This window comes from Microcebus murinus, chromosome 5 (assembly GCF_040939455.1).
Source record: "Microcebus murinus isolate Inina chromosome 5, M.murinus_Inina_mat1.0, whole genome shotgun sequence".
NCBI lineage: Eukaryota > Metazoa > Chordata > Mammalia > Primates > Cheirogaleidae > Microcebus > Microcebus murinus.
In genome coordinates, this window is record NC_134108.1 from 871,850 (window position 1) to 893,930 (window position 22,081).

The 22,081-nt window shown below is 57.3% G+C and overlaps 1 protein-coding gene across 2 annotated transcripts in view; it reads left to right on the forward strand.

Moving 5' to 3' along the window:
- Positions 1-6,598: 6,598 nt before the first annotated feature.
- The window catches only part of THBS2 (thrombospondin 2), a 37,017-nt gene continuing 21,534 nt past the window's right edge, over positions 6,599-22,081 (forward strand). Inside the window, exons 1-6 of one of the 2 annotated variants that reach the window (XR_012919235.1) lie at positions 6,599-6,940; positions 9,739-9,812; positions 11,521-12,077; positions 14,001-14,085; positions 18,495-18,691; positions 21,592-21,732. Coding sequence is in view for 1 of the 2 variants with exons in the window: in XM_076002775.1 (XP_075858890.1) it covers positions 9,761-9,812; positions 11,521-12,077; positions 14,001-14,085; positions 18,495-18,691; positions 21,592-21,732 (1,032 nt within the window). In the remaining variant the exon portion in view is untranslated. The remainder of the gene's footprint in view (positions 6,941-9,738; positions 9,813-11,520; positions 12,078-14,000; positions 14,086-18,494; positions 18,692-21,591; positions 21,733-22,081) is intronic. The other variant, XM_076002775.1, reaches the window with a different exon arrangement.

The window sequence follows — 22,081 nt, forward strand, 5'->3', positions numbered from 1 at the left end:
GGGGGGCCCTGCGTCCCGCAAGCCTTGGGCGCAATTTCCAGCAGCAGGTGGGCACTCGGTGTGTCCGTGTCACACGCGGGCAGTTCCTGTGTTCGTTCACCCTCTGTGGTCACTGGCACGTGTCTTGCAGTGATCTGGGCCGAGGGTCTCTGACGTCGCTGCCGGGACTAGGGCGCTGAGGTCCAGCACGGCCAGCCCTGCCCGGCCAGGTGGGGCCTCGTCCGCACCTTCCTGTTCCAGCCGCCCTGCTCAGCCGGCCGCTCCCGTCCCCAGTCTCTCCGTGGGCCTCCCTCCTCCCTCCCCGGGACACGGCAGTATCGAAATGGGGCCAACAAAGCCCTACGGTGGCCTCCAAGGGTTCCAGTGAGGGGGGAGTCTCGAGTCTCTCACTCTAACTCAAAAGCTAGAAACAAGCAGACTCAGTGCGAAGCTGACCCGGGCCAGAAGCTGGGCCTTCCGTGCCAGACGGCCGGGCCGTGAGCGCAAAGGAACAGTTCTTCAGAGGAATCAAAAGTGCGACCCTAGTGAACACCTAAGTGATGAAAACAGCCTTATTGCTCATACGGAGAAAGTTCCAGTGGTCTGGATTATAAGAGAACAAACCAGCGACAGCATTCACTTAAGCCCGAGCCTAAGCCAGAGCGAGGCCCCAGCCCTCGTCACTTCCATGGGGGCTGAGAGAGGTGAGGAAGCTGCAGGAGAAGAGCTGGAAGCCGGTGGAGGCTGGTTCACGAGGCTTAAGGAAAGAGGCCGCCTGTCCCCATCACAAAAGTGCCAGGTGCGCGCGGCAGCAGGTGCCCATGGAGAAGCCGCAGCAGGTTGTCCACAAAACCTGGCTAAGTTCAGCGACGAAGGTGACCGCGCTAAGCCACAGATTTTTCCCTGGGGACAGAACAGCCTTCTACTGGAAGAGGCGCTGTCTAGGGCGTTCACAGCTGCAGCGGAGAAGTCAGAGCCGCAAAGCACAGGCCGGCTCTCTCGTTAGGGCAACGCAGCCGGTGGCCGTGTGTTGGAGCCAGTGCTCATGTACCACCCTGGCATTCCTGGGGCCCTTCAGAGTCGTGCTGAGTCTACTCTGCCTGTGCTGTATCCACGGAACAACAAAGCCTGGACGACAGCTCAACCGTTTACAGCATGGTTCACTGAATATTCTAGGCCCACTGTTGAGACCTGCTGCTCAGAGAAAGATCCCTTTCATGACAGGTCATGGGCCGTGCACCCGGTCGCCCCAGAGCTCTGCTGGAGACGCACAAGGAGATGAGTGTTGTTTTCGTGCCTGCTGACACAACACCCATTCCGCAGCCCATGGATCAAGGAGTTATTTAGACTTCCAATTCCGATCACAGAAGAAATACATTTCATTAAGTTACAGCTGTCACAGACAGTGGTTCCCCTGACGTATCTGGGCAAAATATAAATTGGAGGCCTTCGGGAAGGGACTCACCATTTCTAGATGCCTCTTAGCACGTCCGTGATTCCTGGGAGGAGGAGGTCAGAGTATCGGCCTTCACAGGGGTTCGGAAGAAGTTCATCCCAGCCCTCGTGCAGGACTGGGAAGGGCTCAGGACCTCACTGCAGGATGCCGCTGAGGACGGGGCGGGAGAACTAGAGTCAGATGAGGAGCCCGGGATGGGACCGAATCATCCCCGGCAGGCTCAGCCCAGACCATGGGCCCATGAGGAGCCGCTTCCTGCGGCTGAGCCCGAAGGGTGGCTTCTTGAGACGGAACCTGCTCCTGGTGAAATGCCTGGACACTGTCGGAATGACAGCAGAGGGTCTGGAATGTCCCATGAGCCCAGTGGACAGAGCCGCGGGGGCGTGTGAGGACCGGCTCCAGTGGAGAAGGAAGCTCCACCGTGGGCCCAACGCAGTCACACAGCGTCGGACGCTACCGAGAGATCTTCCGTGAAAGGAGACGTCAATGACGGGGCAAACTTCATTTTTGTCTCGTTTTAGGAAGTCGGCACGGCCGCCCTCACCTCCAGCGACCGCCTCCCTGACCAGCCGGCACCGTGGACATCGAGGCAGCCCCCCCCCCCCCCCCCCCCGGCAAAACGATCACAGCCCACTGAAGGCTCAGGTGGCCCCTAGCGTTTTGTTTTAGCAATGAAGAATTTGTTAAATTAGGCGATGCAGGTTGTTTTTTAGGCTGGATGCTGTTACAGCCGTAACAGACTACAGTGCGGTGAAACGTAACCTTCGTCCGCGCGGGAAACCGAGCGCTTGCAACGTCTGCTCTGCGGCGGGCCCGCCCTGGCCCCGAGACGTCTCGGGGGTGCCAGTAGCAGCTTCCTAGGCGGCTACCATGAGTGCCTCAGCCCAGGTGGCTCTAAAGCAACAAAAGTTACTGCCCCGCGGCTCTGGGCCAGCGGCTTTAGACGAAGGTGTTGGCCAGGCCGCGGAGCTGGGGGGGGGGCATGGCCCGTCTCCTGGGGCCGCCGGGGTCCCTGGCCACCCTGGGGCACTCCGGCGTCACTCCCGTGTCTGCCCGTGTTGACGGTGCGGCTGTGTCAGGTTTTCCGTCTTCTCCTGAGGACCCTCCCAGCCCCAGCAGGACCCCGCCCCAACTTGAGCTCAGCTGCAAAGACACCGAGTTTCCGGCATGCTCACACTGCCAGGCTCTGGGGGGGCGTGAGTCTGGGGGTGCGTGGCTCAGTCGTCAGCATCTGCGCCGCCCTCCCTTCCCTCCCCTGCAGACGCGGAGCTTGCCCCCCGACCCCCCGACACACGCACGCAGCGCTTCACTCAAGTTTCTCTCGGCTTTCCCGCCTTGGCTGCCAGCTTGCTTGGGGGCGCCACCGCCCTGTCCCTGCTGTCCTGGCTTGCCGGGCACCCGTGTGCGGGGCAGGCTGGCCAGGAGCCTTCCCCTCCCACCCCGGCCGGTCTGCAGTGGGGCCGTGAAGTCCAACCTCATCCCGCCAGGAGCATTTCTCGTGGCTGCTCCTGCGAGGACCAGGCTCCCAGGGCCTGGGCGGACGCGCCACCTCTCTGAGCCACCTGTGCCCTAGCGGCTCGTCTTCCTCTTATACTCTGTGAACTAAAATACAATTTTAAGGCTCACCCGCCCCACACACTGGCTGACCGAATGGATCCCCTTGTGGCCAAAGGAATATCCTAAATCTAAGTTGCCTGCCAGGAGGAAGGAGATGAGACAAGCCTCATCATGCCCGACTCCCTCTTCTGGGGCATCCTTTGTAACCCTTTAACAGGCCTAAGGTTATGCAAGACAAACCTGCAGGTCCTCAGTTTACACAACAAACCTATGTCCAGTGGCTTGTCTCTGATAAACAGCTCCTTATGTTAAAACATTCTAAGCCTTTAGAAAAAGCATCAGGTCTTTAACCACTTACGAGCCAAAGGATCTTTAAACCCACCTACAACCTGTAAGCCCCCCCTTTGAGATCTCCCGCCTTTTTGGGCCAAACCAATGTAAGCCTCCCACGTATTGATCCATGACTTTCCCTGTAACCCCTGCCTCCCTGAAATGTCTAAAACCGAACTGTGACCTACCACAACCAGTCCACCTGCTCAAGGCTTCCTGGGCGTGGCTCTGGGTCGTGGTCCTCAAATTTGGCTCAGAGTAAATAAATCTCTTTAAAATTATTTTCTGTTGACAACTCTGTTACTTCCCACTGCGAGACGTTTTCTCACGTAGGGCGCTCTATCCAGGGGCCGTGTCCTGGCGGCCCACCTCTGCCTCCCCCAGGAAGCCTTCCCTGATGCGCACGGCTGGACGATGTTAAGGAAGAATTTTTTTTCTTCTCGGCACCCAGTGGCCCGTGCTGAGTTTCTTTGGCCCAGTGACACACGGAGGGTCCCCACTCACGGCTCCTTCTCCTCCCGACTGTGAGGCGGCATCACTGCTTCCCTCACCCCGCACAGCCCCGAAACGCTCGGCAGTGGCCGTGCAGGGCCTCAAGCCTTGCTGGGCAGCTGCGTGTCGCGTGCACTAAGAACACAGACGTGAGCACAGGCGTGTTTCGTATCCCCGCGGGAGCACCCGACCCCGGCCTTCCTGTCTAACCTCGGAAGACCCAGCCCACGGACAAGGAGAGGTAACTGATGACTTGATAATTATCCACTTAAAATTCTTTAAGGGAAACTGGGTTGTACCTCATTTTATTTTTGAAATTGAGAAATCATCAATCTACGTAAACATCAACCTATTTACATAAACCTGACTCCAGCCTGTTAAATCCAAATGGTGGATTTAGCCATCTCGATGTCCCGAGATCAGTGCGTTCACCAAGTGGCGCGGACAGTTGCCGCAGGGAGAGAGCGTCGGTGTGCAGACCTGCACCTGCCCCTGCCCGCACGTCCCTGCGGGAGACCCAGGGGCTAGGCGCGGCAGGGCTGCTGTCCCTCTGCCCCAGGCCCCGTCCAACTCCGATCCAGGCACAGGGTTGCTGGGGCCCTCCCATTGCTTCCCTGCTAGATGCAAGGGGGCTGAGAGCCAGCTCCACACCTGTCCTTGTTAATGTTCTTTAGCAGGACGGAGGGCCGGGGACATTTGCCCACACATCCCAACTTGGGGACATTGGCCCCTCCCCCATCCACTGTCCACCCCTACCTGACCTGGGGACATATGGCCCCTCCCCAATCCACCGTCCACCCCGAACTGATCTGCGGACATAGAGCCCCTCCCCCATCCACTGTCCACCCTGACCTGGGGATATGTGGCCCCTCCCCCATCCACTGTCCACCCTGACCTGGGGACATATGGCCCCTCCCCCATCCACTGTCCACCCGGACCCGGGGACATATGGCCCCTCCCCCATCCACTGTCAACCCTGACCTGGGGATATATGGCCCCTCCCCCATCCACTGTCCACCCTGACCTGGGGACATATGGCCCCTCCCCCATCCACTGTCCACCCTGACCTGAGGACATATGGCCCCTCCCCTGTCCACTGTCCACCCCGACCTGGGGACATAGAGCCCCTCCCCCATCCACTGTCCACCCTGACCTGGGGACATATGGCCCCTCCCCCATCCACTGTCCACCCTGACCTGAGGACATATGGCCCCTCCCCCATCCACTGTCCACCCTGACCTGAGGACATATGGCCCCTCCCCTGTCCACTGTCCACCCCGACCTGGGGACATAAAGCCCCTCCCCCATCCACTGTCCACCCTGACCTGGGGACATATGGCCCCTCCCCCGTCCACTGTCCACCCTGACCTGGGGACATATGGCCCCTCCTCCGTCCACCGTCCACCCTGACCTGGGGACATATGGCCCCTCCCCCGTCCACCGTCCACCCTGACCTGGGGACATATGGCCCCTCCCCCATCCACCGTCCACCCTGACCTGGGGACATATGGCCCCTCCCCCGTCCACCGTCCACCCTGACCTGGGGACATATGGCCCCTCCCCCATCCACCGTCCACCCTGACCTGAGGACATATGGCCCCTCCCCCGTCCACTGTCCACCCTGACCTGGGGACATAGAGCCCCTCCCCCATCCACCGTCCACCCTGACCTGGGGACATATGGCCCCTCCCCCATCCACTGTCCACCCTGACCTGGGGACATATGGCCCCTCCCCCGTCCACCGTCCACCCTGACCTGGGGACATATGGCCCCTCCCCCATCCACCGTCCACCCTGACCTGGGGACATATGGCCCCTCCCCCATCCACCGTCCACCCTGACCTGAGGACATATGGCCCCTCCCCCTTCCACTGTCCACCCTGACCTGGGGACATAGAGCCCCTCCCCCATCCACCGTCCACCCTGACCTGGGGACATATGGCCCCTCCCCCATCCACTGTCCACCCTGACCTGGGGACATATGGCCCCTCCCCCGTCCACTGTCCACCCTGACCTGGGGACATATGGCCCCTCCCCCGTCCACCGTCCACCCTGACCTGGGGACATATGGCCCCTCCCCCGTCCACTGTCCACCCTGACCTGGGGACATATGGCCCCTCCCCCGTCCACTGTCCACCCTGACCTGGGGACATATGGCCCCTCCCCCATCCACCGTCCACTCTGGCTTTGACTCTGGCCCAGGCGGCTGGGGGCTGCTGCCACTCCCTCACCTCTCTGCAGTCGCGTTCTGAGCGGCCCTGGCATGAGGCCGTCCCTACAGTTGACACCTAAAGACTCTGATCATGGCTGCTCCTCGCCCCTGGGAAAGTGTGGGTCACGTGGCCGTGGCCAGGTAGTGGCCAACTGCAGAGCGTGTCCTTCTGGGGACCCCAGTGAGCAGAGGAAGTAGGTTGGGAATTAAAATCCACTCTCCCGAGCTGTGGAACCCCCTGTCAGTCTTCTAACTGCCTGACATGTTTCCTTTTAGGTTGAATATTATATTTTGCACAAGGCAAAATCAATTCATTCAATAGAATAACTTCATCAATACCCAGACTAATCGTTTATACCCACTGATTTATTTCATGTCTTACTGATTTTCACTGACTTGGTTTAGAAAGACCAGTATCAGATTGGGTAATTTGAAACATGTTTACAGCACAGAACTTGCATTTTTTTCTCTCTTAAGAAAATGGGGAGTTCCAGCCAATCTTGCTAGTTTTATTTATAGCACTTTATTTCCTGAAAGAAGACAGGAAAAGTGAGTCCCTGCCTCCCCTCTCCGCCTGTCTCCTTCCCGCCCAGTCTGGCAGGGTCCGGCTCAGAGGGCTGGGCTTGGACCCCGGCTCCAGGTACCCGGACGAATGGTGAGATCAGAAGAAGGGATTGTGTCACTGCTTCGAAGGAATGAATTAAACCAGCTTCCTGGCCGGTCTGATTGACAGCTCTCTGCAGGAGAAAGTGCATATAAAGCAGCCGCAGCAGCAGCCGCCGGAGCCAGGGAGGCCACGTCCGCCGGCGTCCTGCTTGGAGGGGCCGGCTGCTCCTCCGCCCAGCACATCTGCACCCTTGCTGGGCTCGCTCGGGACGTTCCGGTCCCTCGTCATCGCCTCTTTCCACACAGCAGGTAAGATCGTTCTTAACTTTGCCAAAGCTTTTCACGGCACTGTGATTCTCAGAAAGAGTTCTTGATTCCTAAGGGGGGGGGGGGAAGGAAAAAAGTACGACAGATTCTTGACTGGGGGTGAGTGACTTGCACATAAACACCAAACAGCAAAGGGGGTGAACGGTCTTCTCGTGGCATTTTTACCGCTTAGCTGAACGACCGAGGCAAGTGAGCTCGTGGCAGGCGTTTATTTTCGGTGGCGGCGGCACCACCTTGCCTGGCACTCCTGCCACCTCCGTGACCGCCGCTGTCCCAGTGCAGGTACCTGCCCCCGGAACGGCCGGGCAGATGCTCGAGTTTTCGTCTTCGGAATAAACGGTTTCCACATGCGGGTTTGCTCTTGAGGAGGGATCCTGAGAGAAGACCGAGCAACAATTTCCTGAGAGTGTGAAAAATAATCAGAGACCGTAGAAACTCTGACACTAAGCATTGTGAATAGTTGAGAAAGTGTTTTGTGACTGCTACTAGCAAGCAGTTCACGGCAAGCCTATGAACAGCGGGGAGACAGCCAGGGAGCAGCTATTTCAAAATGTTTTGGGGGTAATTTGCGTATGAAAAGCAAGCCAGCAGTTTGCATTGCTGCCACTAAAGCAAAGTGGGTTTGAAGCCAACCCAGGGAAGGCTGAGGCGGTTCCGGTAGCTCAACGCTCCGATCTTGACGGAGAAATAACCGTCTCTCGGCAAAGTCACCCTTTCTCCTGGCTGCTCTTGTGAGAAACAATATTAAGAGACCTTTAGAAAATTCAAACTGCGTTCTGTTGCAGAGCAGCACCGGGAGTCTTTCTTTTCGGAAAATCTAGCCATAAATGCGCAATATAAGTGAGGGGAAACCGAGAGGTGGCTGTGGGTTTGCTGACGCGGTTTCCTCGTCCCCCGGCCCTGGGTGCGAGGAGGCTGCCGTGTGGAGGCCGCCCAGCCCCGACCCACTCATTCATTCTCGTTTTTTCCGTGTCGCCATGCCATGCAGTGGGGTGGGCGCCTCGCGCCGGCCCGTCTGACACCTGGCAGGCTGCCGGCACCTTTGTCACGCTCCCGCCGTGTTAGGGTCCCCGCGTCGAGTCCCAGACAGGGCGGCAGGATTTGGTCTTGTCGCAGTGGAGTTTCGTCTTCTTGAGCCTGTGCTCGTGACGCCGGACGTCGGAGCTGCGGCTCTCGTTGTTCCGGAGGGAGCCGTCCCCTGCGGAGGGGCTGCCACTCACTGTCTCCAGGACAGGCCACCTGCAGGGCGGCAGGCCGGGACGGCCGTGCCCACGCTTGGCCGGGTGGGAGGAGGCAGGGGGAGCCCTCGGCTGTCTGCCGGCGGCTGGTCACTCCACAGCCACTCTGCCGTGCTCACTGGGCCGGGGCGTGCTCCGTGCTCCTGTCCTCCTAGGAGCTCTGTCCAGGGGCTCTGGCAACAGCACGCTGGTGTCCCTGTGGCCGCCTTGGACAGCTGGAGTGGGGAACGTTCCGGTCGCGTGGCGCAGACCGCGCACCGACCCAAGGCCTGCGGGCTCGCTGTGCTGAAGCACATCCACGTGAATGCTCACGTGCTTAATGTAGTTCTCATAACCACCGGGAGGTAGATATTTTCAACGACTGTTTTCTTCATTGTGCAGATGAGGAAACTGAGGCAAAGAGGTTAAATGATGCGCCTGGGGTTGCTTGGTGGAGGCCAGACGGTGTGGGCGTGGGCCCCCTGGGGCTGCCCCCCTGCCGGCCACCTCCTGCACCCCGAGGGCTGGGAGCAACCGGTGCTGACCCCTGTACAGCGCGGCGCGGGGCAGGCCCGGCGTCCAGAGGGCCCTGGGCTGCGGCCAGGCTGGCCGGCCCCTCTGGGGAGTGATGCTCCATTCCTGGAAGGTGACTGTTCACCAAGTGTTTCTGGACAGGGAGTTTCCCTGCGTTTCTTTAACAACGAGAAGCGAATGAGCTTTGATATTTTACATGTGAGGAATCAGGGGCTTGGTGCGAGCTTCGACTTGGAGAGGGACGTGGACGCAGGGTGCAAGGGGTCTCGGAGCCGCGACGGCCCCACAGCTGGTCGGGGGACGCAGGAGCTGTGACCCGCAGGGGTTAACGTGGGCCTGGGCTTGCGGCCAGGTCTCCTGACTGCTGGCCCAGCCCCCTCGAGCCCGGCCAAGTCAGAACCCTCAAGATGGAAAAATAGGCCTAAAGGAAAACAGAGAAGCTGGGCAAAGACAATTGCTAAGCAAAATGTCCCGTTTTTTTGTAAGCATGGTGCCCTAAATTAAGAAGTTTATTTCTTTCATATACAGTTAATACTTACTCTATTTAATTAAGTTGTGCATAACTGTTTTTTCTCTTGGATGTGTGCACAAAATGCCTTCACAGATTATCCTTGCCAGCCTGGGTATTTTTTTTTTTTTTTTTTTTATAAAAAAAATTTATTCAGGCTTCCTGGAACTGAGTCCTGGCTGCACTTCTTAGCAGAATTACTCTGGGTGAGCACTGCCCTTCCTCTCCTGCATTTGCTTGTCTGCAGAATGGGCGCAATAGCAGTGGCGCCACGGATATTTGGGATGTGATCAAGCACAGCGCTGTTGATGTATACCAGCCCGATACATATCAGCTGCAGCTGGAAGAGTCCTGTTTGGAAAGCAAATTTCTTATCTAGCTTTTAGCTTCCCACGAATCCATTTATTTGCTAACTTTTGCAAGCAAATTGTTTTTACACAGTCGTATGAATAAACACTCCAGGCAACGACCAGAGTTGCAGCTGGGTGTTCACAACTGTCACGGGTTTCACTTATTCCTAGGGGTCCGACCGCAGGAGGCAGGATGCTCTGGGGGCTGGTGCTGGTGTCTCTGTGGGCGTGGCCCAGTGCTCAAGGTGAGTGTCTACGAAGCCCGGGGTCCCCTGGCCTCGTGGGAGGTGGCTCAGCCACAGATGGCAGAAGTGCAGTAAAATGGGTGGCTGGAGAATTCCACCTGCTTGGACCTTCTCCACTCCTTTGCAAATAAGATATATGTTTACTTTTGAATCAATATCACAGGAAGCAATATATCTTTGGATAATTCAGGCATTGGAGAACCTAGGGATGCAACATTTTGCTGTGCAAAGTTTAGCTTTCTCTCCCCTATATGTTATATTTGCAGCACTGCATGTATTTTGTGTTTGATAACTTCTTTTCCCCCTTTTTTTCTACTGAGGACACACGTCATAGTAAATATTGCCCATGTGTTTTATCTTCCCACGAGGTGATTTTAACAGATGCATAGTATTCCACCACAGAGGCTAACTAGTGTGCTTAGACGCGTTCCTGTCAGATTGCTCCTCTATCTTCATTGGTATAAATGAGGACACAGGGATACCGACCGCTGTGGATAAGCCTTGACTAGCATCTGTGACTACACCTTGCATGAAATATGAAGATGGAAATGCTCAGTCAGAGGTTTTAATTCTCTTTATTATTGCCAAACAGCTCCACTGAAAGTGGTGTGATTCACTCTTCCATCAGCCACACTTTATTACAGTGTTTTAATTTGGTTCGTGCTGGATGGCAAGTATGCTTTGTTTAAGCTTTCTGGTCATTTTATATATATATATATATATATATATATATATATATATATACACATATATATTTTACATTTAAATTATTATTTTTATATCATATATCTTTCCATTCAGAAATTTAAAGTAGCATTAAATTATAAATCTAAACATGCACATGCAATATGAAAACATCATCGGAACTGAATTACTGTTAAACTAAAAAGCTAAATCGTTCAAAAGTTTCTAAATATTGAAATAACAATCATTGACCATTCATTTATTACAGTATCATATTTTTGCCAATAGAATCATGTTAATCATGCTATGAAAATTATACACAGTGGTTAAAATGGTCTAGAATCATTAGGTAATTCAATAATTGAAAGTTGCCCTTTTATAATTTTGGTGAAGTCTGATAACTTCTCTTGCCAATAGTTTATACGGTGACTTAAAACGATTCATTCATAGACTAGAGACCAGTCCCTCTCTCCACAGCGCGCACATGAGCTGGAGAACACATTGTTACAAAAGAACAAGATGCTGACATAATTTGTTGAAGACAGAGGATTGCAATAAGAAAGCAATGTAAAATTCAGTTGCTTTCTGGAACTCCATCCATAGCTAGGCTGAAGGTCCATTTCTCTTCTAGTTTTTTTGTTTGTTTCCCCATTTTTTTTCCTGATCACTGAAATGGCAGAGAGGAGAGAGAGGCTGAGCCCAGCTCCAGGTCCGGGATGGAAGAGCTGGGGAGGGCGGCCTCCAGTCCCGACCTGGCGCTTGTGCCAGACTGCCGTCCATGCCTGGCCTCCCCACAGGAGGGCTCTTGGGGCGGCGACGGCCACCTGCGTCCCCACACCTGCGCCCCTGCACCTGGGTACCCGCGCGGAGGTTGCCTCCTGGCCCCGCCTGCTGGGCCGGGGCGCACGCGGTGAAGACGCTCCCTGGCGCGGGGCGGGTGGCCTCGCAGCGGCAGCGCGCTCTTGCGCCGCAGGGAGAGGCGGCGGGCAGCCCAGTCCGCGTGTAACCCGCTGTTGTCGCGCAGCCGCCGGCCAGGACGAGGACACCTCCTTCGACCTGCTCAGCCTCAGCAACATCAACCGCAAGACCATCGGCGCCAAGCAGTTCCGCGGCCCCGACCCCGTCGCGCCCGCCTTCCGCTTCGTGCGCTTCGACCACCTGCCGCCCGTGGGCGCCGACGCGCTGCGCAGGATCGCGGCGCTGTCGCGGCGGCGCGACGGCTTCTTCCTCTCGGCGCAGCTGCGGCAGGACCGCAAGACCCGCGGCACGCTGCTGGCGCTGGACGGCCCCGGCGAGGCGCAGCGGCAGTTCGAGATCGTCTCCAACGGCCCGGCCGACACCCTGGACCTCGCCTACTGGGCCGACGGCGCGCGGCACGTGCTGTCCCTGGAGGACGTGGGCCTGGCCGACTCGCGCTGGAAGAACGTCACGGTGCAGGTGGCCGGCGAGACCTACAGCCTGTACGTGGGCTGCGACCTCATCGACAGCTTCGCGCTGGACGAGCCGTTCTACGAGCACCTGCAGCCCGAGCGCAGCAGGATGTACGTGGCCAAGGGCGCTGCCCGGGACAGCCACTTCAGGGTACGGCGCGTGCGCGGGGCTGCGGGGGGCGGTGTGTGTGTGTGTCTGGGGTCTGCGCGAGGAGGTGCGCTGCATGTACACACGCACATGTTTGCACACACACAACCCTCAAACAGGTACACCAGATCACACACACACACACATACATGTGCACACTTGTGCATGTGCACATGGATGCACACACGTGTGCACACACATGCGCACACCCACCCACCCATGTGCATACACACATCTATGTGCACACACATGCACACACCCATCTATGTGCTCATACATGCACACACACCCATCTGTGTGCACACACACCCATCTATGTGCACACACATGCACACACCCATGTGCATGCATGCACACACCCAAACATTTGCGCACACACACACACCCATGAGCACACACATGCACACACCCATCCATGTGCACACACAGCACACACACCCATGTGTACACACGCACACACCCACCCATGAGCACACACACGCACACACCCATGTGCACACACATGCACACACCCATACATGTGCACACAGCACACACACCCATGTGCATACACACACACCCACACATATGCACACACAGCACATACACCCATGTGTACACGCACACACACATACCCATGAGCACACGCATGCACACACCCATGTGCACACACAGCACACACACAGCCATCCATGTGCACACAGCACACACCTACCCAGGTGCACACACATACATACACACCCATGTGCACACACAACACACATCTACCCATGTGCACACACATGCACACACACCCCATACATATACATGCACCAAACCACACATGCACACTTATGCATACACTTGCATAGATGCACATACTCACAATCCACTCACACACATGCATACACACATACATACACACGCACGGGCACGCATGCATGCATACAGATGCACAGTCACACACACACTTTTGCACATACAGCCACATCTTCACATGCACACTAATGCCACACACACATGCACATGACATATGCACACTTTCCTAAGCTGTGAATAAGCAGAGAAAGTTCCCACAGGTGAACTTTCGCACCTGCCCTGACGGTCACCGACTGAGATGGAGGCGTCAACCCCGCCCACGTTACTGGGGACTCCAGACTCGCTGTCATAGCTGCGGCCACTCCTAAACCTCTTTTGGGTAGCGAAGTGGTGGGAGACCAGAGTGATTAACCGGCCCTTTCCTAAGGAAAGCGCTATCCGTTTATGAGGGAAAAGTTTCATGTCCGTCTTAAGTAAAATACGCTTGGAACAAAATCTCTCTAAAAACACGGGCATTTAGAATCCACAGCGGTGCCTTGCTGCATTGCCCCTTCCAGACGTGTGCATATTCTTGGAAATAAACGCGCTTAAACTCAGTCACTTGAGTAACAGGCCCAGAGACGCACAGCTCGTTACTGGACTCATCTCTAGGGGGTGCAGGGAGCCCCGGGGTGTAGGTGACTGGCCCGGCCCACATAGGGTGGCTGACCCCTCACGAGGTGGAGGACACGTCTCAGATGGGGCCAGCGGACAGTCCTGAGCCTTTCAGCCGAATGCAACAGTGTCGCTGGCTGTGTCTGCAGACTGTTCAACAGGGACAGCCCCTCCGTGCCCCCACGAGCACGTCCAGACCACAAAACTGGCCACGTCCTCCCAGGGCTGCCCTTCTGCTCCAGGGAGCACTTTCTCCTGATAGTTGGTACATTTCCTATGTGAACCTCCCATTTCTTCTGTCATACGTGAAAACAAATTTCAAAAGTAACATATACAGAAAAACAGGTTATAAAGAGGTCTCAAGCCTGCCACACAGAAGAAAATATTCTGACTATTCGAAGATTGCATCTTGTATTTTTTAAGTGTCATTTATCTTGGCGTCGGATATTGGATGTTTGCCTGCTGCTCTAGTTTTGTCCTTGTATGTATTCACAGGGTTTGCTTCAGAATGTCCACTTAGTCTTTGAGAATTCTGTGGAAGATGTTCTGAGCAAGAAAGGCTGTCAGCAAAGCCAGGGAGGTAGGTGTGCTTCGGACAATGCGTCCATGTCTCACTTCCCGTCTTAGGGTTTCTTTTTGACGTGGGGTGTGTGTGTGTGTGCGCGTGTGTGTACGCGTGTGTGTGTGTGTGTGCGTGTGTGTGCTAGTGAGTATGTAAGCAGGAATATTTGAATAAAGTGCCGTTATTGTCTGTGACGCGTCTATCCACTTAGACATGTTGATATCTGAAAATGATAAATTTCTTGAAGGATTAATTTTGCATACATTTTAATAATCCAAAAAATGTCATCACACAAGCCAAAAATAAATAGCTGGTACTTTAGCATGATTTTAAATGCAGGCAAGTTTTTCAGTATATTAACTGCAGCATAAGAAAGCATCATGAATATCTGTCAAACTTGATTTGTAGACGTTTCCTTACACTATTCAGAGTTGTCGATTTCATTGCATTATGAAAATCTACACCACTTAAGTTATTGAGGGATAATCTCACAGTGTCTGCTAGTTACAAATGTGGATTGTATTTACAACTGTACTTGGCTAGCATTTAGTTTATGAAGGTCACCATGCCAGGCTCTTAAAGTGCAGTATGTCGTTTAATGACTTAGCGACAGGCACGTTCATCTTCATTTTGCAAAGACAGAAACTGAGGCCCGAGGGCGGGGGGGGGTTGCACGAGGTGCCGAGTTTGCACCCTGCGAGCCGTGGGCAGCTCTTCCCCAGGTTTCGAGAAGTCCCGAGCAGGCTCTTACCTGCTCTGTGGTCTAGCGTGTGTCTCTGTTCATTGAGGCCACTTCACTTCAACTCTAAATTATGACGACAACAAACCTCCTTGGTGGGTCAGCGTGCAGGGTGTGTGGGACTTGGTGTCTCTGGTGCAGAGTCACTATGAGATCCAGCTGTGAGCTTCAGAAGCATGCACCGTGCATGTCCCGGTCACTCACTGTGTGCATCCCGTGAGCGCCAGTCACACGGAGCCTCCGGTCACCGTGGACACCCCTCGGGCTCGAGCGGGTTTCTCCCAGTGCCCGACTGAGCTGGCCCCTCTCACTCTAAGACTGCGCCCTTCAGCCTGTGGTCAGCGCAGGGCGGGCAGGAAGGGCGTGAGGCCATGGTGTTCAGAGGGCCGCGGGGCCAGGACAGATACGTCTTGTCTCTCTTGGATACGCCCCATCCCCGGCCTTCACTGGCCACGGCGGCTGTAGCTCAGGACCGAATCTCACCCGTCTCCCAGGGTGGCTAAAACGCCACCTGTCCGGTGGGGTCAAGTCCTTGCCTTTTGGGTGTGGGCCACCGTCACTGACAAAGCAAAGCGTTCAGAAGAGGCGGGACAGCCTGTGACGTCAGAGACCGAGCCGTAGGGACAGGAGAGGAAGGGTGCTGGGGGTGCCCCCGGGCGGGGAGGAAGGACTCGAGTTTATTTGGAAGATGAAGGTGCGATCAATCGAGGGTCCGCTCTGCCGGATCAGAGGTTAAGACCTCGTGATGGAGAAGAAGGAAGGGACAGGTATCATTATCCATGGAAGGAGGACGGGAGTTCGGCTCAAATCCTAATCCCAGCTCTAACCTCAACCCTAACTGCCCACAAGTAGGCTCGGGACGGGGCTGAATGTCTGAACACGGCAGTTCAGTCCCCAGGGTTCCTGGGGTTCCTGGCGGTGGGACGCCTTTGCACACTTTGCCTTTGCAACAATTTTGTAAATCTGTTACATTTTAGACACATACACATGCGTATGTGTGCATTTCCACCAATAGATACAAATATTGTTTCTATAAAGAGACGATGTGTCCCCAGTCGCAAATTTGCACCGTCATTAGACGTGGTTCGAGTTAAACTAGAGCCGGGCGGCCGACGGCCTGCGGGGTCAGTGGTCGTAAGGAGCAGGGTGTGCACCAGCTGCCATGACTGACAGGCCCACGGCTCCACGTGAGCAGCCCTTGTGGGCTTGTGTGTTTCACCGACGACGCACCGTCCTAGCAAGCGGGGCTTCCGCCAGTGGTCATGCCAGTGATCCCGGAACTGTTGGGAGCAAACGTTTGAAAGTTACAGGAAGCTCCCAGACCTTCTGAGAAAGCGGATCGGCACAGAAACCCAAGTGCTCCCTCAGGGAGCAAGGGGTCGCCGGGGCCCATCTGACGGCTGCCAAATTTCCGTAACAAGGCCGGGCGCGGTGGCTCACGCCTGCATCCCAAGCACTCTGGGAGGCCGAGGCGGGCGGATCACTCAAGGTCAGGAGTTCGAAACCAGCTTGAGTGAGAGCCCCGTCTCTACTAGAGAAAAGAAATAAATTAATTGGCCAACTAAAAATATATAGAAAAAAAATTAGCCGGGCATGGTGGTGCATGCCTGTAGTCCCAGCTACTTGGGAGGCTGAGGCAGGAGGCTCGCTTGAGCCCAGGAGTCTGAGGTTGCTGTGAGCTAGGCTGACACCACGGCACTCAGTCTAGCCCGGGCAACAGAGTGAGACTCTGTCTTAAAAACAAAAACAAAAAATCTCCGTTAGGCTCCTCCCTTGGCTACACCAGATGCAGAGAAAGTGGGTCCCGTAAGAGCAGCGAGGGCCTGAGCTGGCGCTTGGGAGTGGCGTGGCCTTTTATACTGTTCATTAAAGGTGGGAGCAGCCTCAAGGAGGGCTGGATGTCCCTGTGGCACTCGGGGAGTGTTGGTGGAAGCCGGGACCCGCAGGCCAGGAATGGCTGCTGTCGGGTCAAACCAGGCTCATGGCAGGGGCAGAGGAGTAGACAGACATATATGCACTGTTGTCTGCTTAACGAGCAAAGGAAAGAAAACAAACGTCCTGGATAAGGTAAAGATTCTTTTTAAACACATGAAAGTAAATACAGTGAGTAAAATCCACTTAGAATCCATTCAAGCAAGCTCCCTCATATATGTGTGTATGTGTGTGTGTGTGTGTGTGTGTATACACACACATATATACATGCAGCTGTTAGCATGTTGGTATTTATGTGGTTGCACATGGTCAGAGACATACGGATTTGAGGGAAGCTTCTAAGCTTAGTGTGAATGCAACAGGGCTTTTAACCGAGCAACAGAAGCTCAGTGATGGGATGCCTGGCAGAACTGTGAGATTTAGAATAATTCAGCAGCAACGGAATGTCTGAGAGGAAAAAAATAAAGCATGTAAACTATGTGACAGTCACCTGGAGAGGAAGCCGGGCCCTGGGTGAGAACAGCTGTGATGAGCCTGCCCGGCCGGCCCCAGTGGCTCGGGGGCTGAGGAGGCTCCCGTGTCAGCCCGTGACCTGTAGATCTGCCCGCGAGTCCGTGAACTGGGGCGTCAGGCGGCCTGTGGGCTTCTGGGTCCCCGAAGGCGGCCTCCCCGCAGTGGTGTCCGTCCTGGGGGGGCCCTGGGCTGGCAGAGGGGGGGCGGGGGGGGGACGTGGGGTCTGCAGGAGCTCATCCATCCCTTAGCGCACGAGGACGGCTGGGCTTGCTCCGATGGAGGACAAGGAGCCACCACGGGAAAGGGCGCTCGGGATGGAAGGAGGGAGCCGTGAAGAGTGGGCAATACGGTGCACTCTTGGAGGGACAGATGGGGCTGGGGCTGGCAGGAAGGGGCCGGTAGGAGCCAGAGAGCTGCTGCCCCCCCAGTGGGACTGAGGTGCCTGGTGCGTGACCTCGAGCACGCTCTGACACAGGTGCACGTCCTGACACAGGTGCGCTTCCTGACACACATGTATGTCCTGATACAGGAGCATGTCCTGACACAGGTGTGCCTCCTGACACAGGAGCATGTCCTGACACAGGTTCGCGCCCTGACACAGGTGTGCGCCCTGACACAGGTGCACGTCCTGACACATGAGCATGTCCTGACACAGGTGTGCCTCCTGACACAGGTGCGTGTCCTGACACAGGTGCACGTCCTGACACAGGAGCATGTCCTGACACAGGTGTGCCTCCTGACACAGGTGTGTGTCCTGACACAGGAGCACGTCCTGACACAGGTGTGCCTCCTGACACAGGTGTGTGTCCTGACACAGGAGCATGTCCTGACACAGGTGTGCCTCCTGACACAGGTGTGTGTCCTGACACAGGTGCACGTCCTGACACACATGTATGTCCTGACACAGGAGCATGTCCTGACACAGGTGTGCCTCCTGACATAGGTGCGTGTCCTGACACAGGTGTGCCTCCTGACACAGGTGTGCGCCCTGACACAGGTTCTCGCCCTGACACAGGTTCTTGCCCTGACACAGGTGCGCGTCCTGACACAGGTGCACGCCCTGTCCCTAAGCCAGACCCCTGCCCGCTCCTCTTTGAGAACCGGGTCTCAGCTGGAAACGGCTGCCTGCAGCCCTCTCGCTGTTCTTGGGTCTCGGGTAGCCCCTCGCCAGGGGCACCGCCGTGCGCCCCCGGGGCAGGGCCCGCGGTGGCGGTCTCTCAGCCTGTGCTGTGCTTCCCCGCAGCCGAGCTCAACGCCATCAGCGAGAACACGGAGACGCTGCACCTGAGCCCGCACGTCACCACGGAGTACGTGGGCGCGGGCGCGGCGCCGAGGCCGCCCGTGTGCGAGCGCTCCTGCGAGGAGCTGGGCACCATGATCAGCGAGCTCTCGGGCCTGCACGTCCTGGTGAACCAGCTCAACGAGAACCTCAAGAGAGTGGTGGGTGCCGCGGCGGGGCCGGTGTCCTCTCGAGAGCAGGGTCACGACCTCCCGTGGGCAGGGTCCAGGGACGTGCTGGGGGGCGGTCCGGGGACGCACTGGGGGGCGGGGTCCGGGATGCACTGGGGGCGGGGTCCGGAACGCACTGGGGGGCGGGGTCCGGGACGCACTGGGGGGTGGGGTCCGGGGACGCACTGGGGGGCGGGTTCCGGGGACACACTCGGGGGCGGGGTCCGGGGACGCACTAGGGGGTGGGGTCCGGGGACGCACTGGGGGGCGGGGTCCGGGGACGCACTGGGGGGCGGGGTCCGGGGACGCACTGGGGGGCGGGGTCCGGGGACGCACTGGGGGGCGGGGTCCGGGGACGCACTGGGGGGCGGGGTCCGGGGACGCACTGGGGGGCGGGGTCCGGGATGCACTGGGGGGGCGGGGTCCGGGGACCCGCTGGGGGGGTGGGGTCCGGGGACAAACTGGGGGGCGGGGTCCGGGGACAAACTGGAGGGCGGGGTCCGGGGACACTGGAGGGCGGGGTCTGGGGACGCACTGGGGGGCGGGGTCCGGGGACAAACTGGGGGGCAGGGTCCGGGGACAAACTGGGGGGCGGGGTCTGGGGACGCACTGGGGGGCGGGGTCTGGGGACGCACTGGGGGGCGGGGTCTGGGGTCCGGGATACACTGGGCAGTGTCTGGAGGTCGCTGCTCCCGGGGGAGGTTGCGCCGGGTTCCGCAGCTACGTGGACTTGGGCAGATGTTAGGGAGTGTCTCGAGCGCAGACTCGGGCCTTAGACATGCAGTCTTCTATGTCCATTCTTAATTTTGAGAAATTTATCTTCTTATCCCCCCCCCAAAAAAATATATATATAGGAAGTGCCTTTATTGAAAGGATTGCATTTTGGAGGAGCAGCCTCAGAGGTCGGCGGGGCACAGCCTGTCCTGGCAGACGGGACGTCCCCGTGAGGCTGGCGTGGTCAGCCCCGCTCGCACCTGCGCAGCCCGTGGGGGAGGGAAGGCGCCCAAGGTGCCTCGCACAGGGCGACGTAAAGTAGGAAAGGGGCCTGCAGGCGGCGAGGTTCTGGCGGCCATGCTGCCCTGAGATGCCCGGCGCCCGAGCCGAGGTGCGGGGTGCGGACTACGAGACACCAAGTAGATGAACCCAGGAGCAGGCAGTGGGGGCGGTGGGGGGGCCCAGCTCCGCCTTTTCCCGCCCTCAGGGGGTGCTGGGAATCTGTGCCCGGGACCTCGTGCCTCCCGCCTTCCCTCTCCACGCAGAAGCGCCGGGGCCTTGTTCTGGTCCGGGTCCAGATGCGGCAGGACCAGCACAGTCTCCACTTGTTTGGGGGCAGGTGGAGGGGACCCAGCAGCAGAGGCAGAGGCCATGGCGCTGGCTCAGGAATCAGCCAAGGGGCGTGGGCAGCCCTTCCGCCAGGGCCTTGGCGCTGGGGCAGCTGTCCCATCCCCCCCCCCACTTCTGCAGAGAGCCAGCTGTTTGCCGGTGACAGACTGGGTCTGTCACCTGAGCGCCCTGCTGTGGGCAGCCCCAGTGGCAGGAGTCCCCGCTCTGCGAGTGGCTGGGGTCCTTCCTCTGGGGGCGAGCCGGACGCGTCAGCTGTCACCTGAGTGGGACAGGCATGCATGGTCCCCCACTTCCGTGGAGCCCCGGTGGCCCAGGCACGGTGAGGCTGACCCGGGCGCAGAGCTCGGGGTGCAGCTTCCCTCGGGCTCACCGTCGAATCGGGATGGGCTCCCAGGAGCGAGTCTCCAAACTTGGGTCAGGGATTAAATCTGTGAACTCCCAGAGATTGCACCCAAAGCGAGAATGGGTCTGTCTCTGTGCCTTTGAGCACGAGAAGGCCCGAGTCGTTCTGACTCTCAAAGGCTCCCAACCTCCAAGGCAGCACCTGGCCCTCGGGGGAAAGGTGCACACGTGATCCTGTCCCAAGAAGACGGCTTAGAACGAGGGAGGGGAAACACATATTTAGTGAGAGTTGGTGCAGTTTTCATTTATTTGATTTTTCTTAGACTTTACATCTTCTCGTCCACTCTGTAACCCTCGAGAGCCAGAACCACGCCTGCCCATTTCCTGCCCCTGCCTCAGCAGAGCAGCACTTGTCGTACCGTGTTTCCCCGAAAACAAGACAGGGTCTTACATTTATTTTCCCTCAAGAAGACACCCTAGGGCTCATCTTCAGGGGATGTGTTATTTTTTTAAGTACGGTACAACAATCTACATTTATTCAAATATAGTTAACTCGTCTTCTTCTGGAACATCATCCTCACTCTCCAAACCCCGAATTCCATCTGAATTTCTTGCGACTCTATTTCCTTTAGAACCACTGGCCCCGATCTCTCCTGTCAAGCACTAGAGATCTCATGGGGCAGATGAGAAGGGCTGCTCGTTTTCTTTCCCGCTCCGCAATGAACGACATGCATGGGTTGTGCAGACGCGCTGCGTAGCCACTCCCGTCACTAGGTCTTATTTTTGGGGTAGGGCTCCTACTGCACAACTGCTTAGAAATCCTGCTGGGGCTTATTTTATCAGGAGGTCTTATTTTTGGGGAAACATGGTATTTGCTGGACGAAGGGAGGGTGAACGCGTTAGTGAGTCCACGATAGTTTTTAGCCATGTGGGCTGCACCTCCCCCCGCCCCTCAGGTGCAGCCTGGCCAGTGCCCAAGGACGCCTGAGCCTGCGTAAGGGGAGGTCTTTCTCACGCGGGTCTGGATACTGTCTACCTTCGCCAGGCCCTGCCGTCCTCACGCAGGGTCTACTGCACACCTGGGGGTTTCTGCCGCTGGAGTTTGGAGCTCTTGCACGTGGGAGGAGCATTGCTCTCCGCCCACAAGCGACGGCCGAGCGCGGGGCCCTCCCGTCTGTGCTCACACGCCGCACTTGCTCTTCCAGTCCAACGACAACCAGTTTCTCTGGGAGCTCGTCGGCGGCCCCCCCAAGACCAGGAACGTGTCTGCTTGCTGGCAGGACGGGCGCTTCTTCGCGGAGAACGAGACCTGGGTGGTGGACAGCTGCACCTCCTGCACCTGCAAGGTGGGAGCCCGGACGGTCCGCGCTATCGAGAGCAAGAGAGCGCCGCACGCGTGCCCTGAAGGCGCCGTGTCCCACGGGGTGATGTTGGGTGGCCACGCGTAAGACTGCTCGGGTGGGGCGGAATCCCCTGAGCGTGACTGAGTCCACCTCTTTGCACGTAGAGGAGGAGCCAGACCCCGAGGGGAGGGACTGGCCAGCGTTTTGTCCCCAGGCAGTCAGAGACAGACGGGCTGGGGGGCCACCAGGGCTCCCGCTGGTCTCTGACTCACGGGTTCTGGCTTGGCGGGGGCTCCGCGGAGACACTGGGGAGGACAGGTCACCATCAGACACCTTAGGGACAGACGGCTTA